A 4529-nucleotide genomic window follows, 5' to 3' on the forward strand; every position below is an offset into this window, starting at 1 on the left:
TGTGTGTGTGTGTGTGTGTGTGTGTGTGTATATATAATATGTCTCCTCCTTTCAGCTTATTGAAGAGCGGTTGCTCCCATGGCATTGTCTGTCTGCTGTGATGCTTACAGGGAATAGTGACTGAGAGATACAAATGTTTTGTTTCTGAAATATCTTTAATATAAATATCTCACAGAGTTATTTGCTATAGGAAACCAATAATAATAAAATGAACAACAATACTATAATTATTATTTGAAGCTTTCTCAGAATCGTTGAAGTGCCCAAATCTTTCTGTTTAGAAATAATGACTCTGGGAAAAACATATATATTATTACAGGGGGACATCACAATCTGTCTATTTCCATAAGAAGTATTTTGAGTGAGACTTTGTGTGTTTTTCTTTAGCTTCACCAGAGTCTTTCATAAAAAGGTCTTTATCCAGGAGAAAGAATTGACCCAGAGACTATAGCCCTTGTGGGCGGCCTGACCACACACATATACCTGTGTTCCTTCTCACCTTCTGTGTTTCTTGGTTTTCAGGAAGAGATGAGACCATGCAGCCTGCAAAACCGTCTTTCCTTGAATACTTTGAACAAAAAGAAAAGGAAAATCAGATCAACAGCTTTGGCAAGAATGTATCTGGCTCTCTGAAGAATTCTTCTGATTGGAAAATCCCTCAGGATGGAGACTATGAGTTTGTGAGTAGAGCTGAGGTTGACCCATGGTGTTCCAGGAAGGGAGGGGTCTGCACTGTGTTCATACTGTCCAGTCAGCTCACAGGGCCCCAGCCTTGAGCATTTTCTTACAAAGTTCCAGTCCCTGTAACTGCCCTTGGCAGAAGCTCCAGGGCCAAGGGCCTCACTAGTTTGAGACAGCACTTTTACTGACATGTGAAAAGTTCTGGGATCCCTGACTAATGACATTTTTTTTCCATATAAAAAAATCCTTCATCCATTTTCTGTTTCCTGTTTTGTGCAGTTGAAATTATTAGGGATACTTGATGACTTAGGGTTTCTATTCCTGCACAAACGTCATGACCAAGAAGCAAGTTGGGGAGGAAAGGGTTTATGCAGCTTACACTTCCACATTGCTGTTCATCACCAAAGGAAGTCAGGACTGGAACTCACACAGGGCAGAAAGCAGGAGCTGATGCAGAGGCCATGGAGGGATGTTCTTTACTGGCTTGCTTCCCCTGGCTTGCTCAGCCTGCTCTCTTATAGAACCAAGACTACCAGCCCAGAGATGGTCCCACCCACAAGGGGCCTTTCCCCCTTGATCACTAATTGAGAAAATGCCTTACAGCTGGATCTCATGGAGGCATCTCCTCAACTGAAGCTCCTTTCTCTGTGATAACTCCAGCTGTGTCAAGTTGACACAAAACTAGCCAGTACACTTGATAACCAAATGAAAAAGCAGCTGTCTTTAGTGGTTCATTGGGGCTTGTGATCTCTTACTTAGGAGTCGAGTACTGAAGAGAAATAGGGTATGGGTAAGGGAGTGAGGATGGGAACTACACAGGTCTCCAGAGCAACCGTTTGTCAGGCAGATTCAAAGATCCCGAAGTGGAGCCCTTTCCTCTTGAGGTTCACAGGAATGCCTTGCCTGGAGGTGACTTGATATACTTTATATTTTGAAACTTGTACTCTGGCGCCTCTGTTAACATGTAGCAGGAAGAACTTGGCTGTAGTGTTTTTACTGTACAAAGGAGGCCATAAGCAGGAGCCCATGCTGCCGTTCCTTTGCAGGGCCTTGGCATGTATCTTCTGAATACTGATGCTGAGTGCTGCTTAGAGCGCTCTGCCTGCTATGTGAGGCAGCGTAGATCACAAGCTTTGAATTGTGCCGCTTGCTCCTTCATGTTGCCTGTGGAGTTGTCTTCAGTGTATTTGTAAGATTGATTTTCTTAGTTTACTGGTTCTTTCAGCAAGCCTGTTTGAATTTCAGTCAGGCAATCACATCCTTATTGCCACACAGTCTATAAGAGTTCTTACATCTGTCCTCTTGTCTGCTTCTTCATTTTCAGATGCCCTCAAGCTAGTACTCTTGAGATTGCAGTCACTGCAATGCTGTCCCCATCTTAGGTCACTGGTTAGTGTGTGAAGAGCCCCTTTATCTCTGCCCTGGCTTTCTCAAGGTGAGCTGTTGGCTGAGAGCCTGGTGTGACAGGCAGGCTGCTCCTACAGAGAGGCTTGGTCCTCAGAGAGTGAAGAAGATGACGGCTAGGTCACGGGGAAGTTGGCCCATGAGTGAGCAGGCTAGCAGCTGTCTAGTCTGTGCTGCACAAAGACTCTGCTGAGCCATGGCTGGAGCCGCATCCAGCTCACACAGGCGGCTCTGAGTCAGTGGAATACTACAGAATTTAAATCGGCTGCTTGTGTTTAAAACTTGAGATATTTTACATAAAATGCTATTTTCCCAGCTTGTCCCAGAAACTTGGGAGATCTGGCCACATGCCTCATTACTACTGGATGATGGCGATTTGGGTTTAGTAGCAGCTGCCCGTTTGAGCGTGACGTTTCCAAGTCCCCACCTTATCTGGCCACTTGACGCTTTGCTACTCATAATCTAACCTATCCCACACTTAGAGATACTTGCTATTAGGGCCTTTGTTCCAAATCCAAGTCCAAATTTTGGATTTATATATGACCGAGCCAACCTGTCCTGATATACATTTCCCTGGTTTTACCTTCAGAATGCCAGGAGAATTTGTTAAAGAAACATGCGACACAGTGTGCATGTGGAGGAAGAAATACATGCACAACGCAGTATTCACATGGGGTCAGGACAGTGCATGGGTTTGAGTCTCTCCTTCCACTGTGTAGGTCCCCGAGACCCAGTTCAAGAGCATAGGCTTGGTGACAGCTGCCTTTACCCACTGAGCCATCTTGCCTGCCTGAGAATTCTATTTCTTTCTTTCTATCTATCTATCTATCTATCTATCTATTTCAGTTTTTTGAGACAGGGTTTCTCTGTGTAGTCCTGGCTGTCCTGGAACTCACTGTGTAGACCAGGCTGGCCTCGAACTCAGAAATCTGCCTGCCTCTGCCTCCCAAGTGCTGGGATTACTGGCATGCGCCACCACTGCCCAGCCTAGAATTCTATTTTTAGAAAAGATATTTTTTATGTATAGATCTGTGTGAGTATGTGCACATGAATACAGTGCCTACAGAGAGCAGGACATGAGATGTCCTGGAATTGGAATTACAGGCAGTTGTGAGCTACCTAATATGGGTGCTGAGAGGTGAACTCAGGTTGTCTGCAAGAGCTTACATAGTCTTAACTATCTCCAGTCCCTTCAGAACTCGCTCTTTAAAATTCTCTTTTAAGGGCATTTCGTAGTTGAGTAATGAAAGAAGGTGGGATTAAGATGTACATGAAGTAATTCTAAAGATCAAGGGCAGACTGTCTCTAAGGCCTCCATACTGAGGCCTACCACAGTCCTGAAGCACGGATTTGGAGGTAGTCTACAAGATGGCTCACAGTGCACCAGCAGTTGACAAGGAGATACTGAACTAGAATCTGAGGACAGCACCAGGTGGTACCTCAGCCTGCCCCTCTGGTGACACTAAGCCATGAAGTCTGACCTAAAAGATGTCAGAGTGTAGAATATCATACGAGTTTCTGTTTTTCTTACTAGTTACCATAATGGTAGAGGCACACTGCATTGTGGGAAGCCTCCCTGGACAATCTTATTGCAAGCTTAGGAGATGAATCTGTGTGGCTAACTAACATGTTTCCCTCAGCAGCCTCAGAGAGAGGCTTTCTAGTTCTAGACAAGCAGTATTTAATTTTAAAAATGATACCCTCTTTTCTCCTGTGAAGGCCATTACTTTTTTCATAATGAACTTTTTGCCCAAACTGGAAAATAGGAAATAATTTAATCAGAAGTGGCAGAACTTGATATTAAAAAACCTTCATATTTTCATCTGAAATTGAATACTTATCCCATTTCTAAAATTGAATTGCCTTATTTACCAAGTTGAAAGAAAACGATTCCCTGTAGTGTTTAAGATATGTAGTGATTACTAAAAAACAATACTTAGAAATGAAAAAAAATGAAAAAATCACTTTAAAAGTGATATTTCTATAAACAGATCACAGTTTTGAAGAGAATATTCCTTTTATGAGAACTCACACATTCTCATTTTGCTATTCCTGATTCTACAAAAGTCTTTAAATTTAAATCCAGTTTGGTTCATGAATCTTCAAAAGCAAAACCCCACCCCTGTAATACTTGAGTTTAACAAAACCCCACCCCTGCAATACTTGAGTTTAGGATGATTTGCCAGCTCTGAGTAGATGCACAAGACAGTCTGTGTTTTCATTGAGTTCATAATGAGAGAAACCATAAACCCAGTAAGTTCAATAAATAAAATCAGTTAAGATACAACAGTGGCTAATTTTGTAAAGCATGGTAAAGAGAAAACATGGGCCGGGCGGTGGTGGCGCCCGCCTTTAATCCCAGCACTTGGGAGGCAGAGGCAGGCGGATTTCTGAGTTTGAGGTCAGCCTGGTCTACAAAGTGAGTTCCAGGACAGCCAGGGCTA

General features: G+C 43.2%; 1 protein-coding gene across 1 annotated transcript in view; it reads left to right on the forward strand.

Annotated features, from left to right (window-relative positions):
- Positions 1-4529, forward strand: part of Stk4 (serine/threonine kinase 4) — an 83407-nt gene that overhangs the window by 45185 nt on the left and 33693 nt on the right. The window contains exon 10 of the mRNA XM_021149719.2: positions 523-680. Within this exon, the coding sequence (XP_021005378.1) occupies positions 523-680 (158 nt within the window). The remainder of the gene's footprint in view (positions 1-522; positions 681-4529) is intronic.

This window comes from Mus caroli, chromosome 2 (genome assembly GCF_900094665.2).
Source record: "Mus caroli chromosome 2, CAROLI_EIJ_v1.1, whole genome shotgun sequence".
NCBI classification, from domain to species: Eukaryota; Metazoa; Chordata; class Mammalia; order Rodentia; family Muridae; genus Mus; species Mus caroli.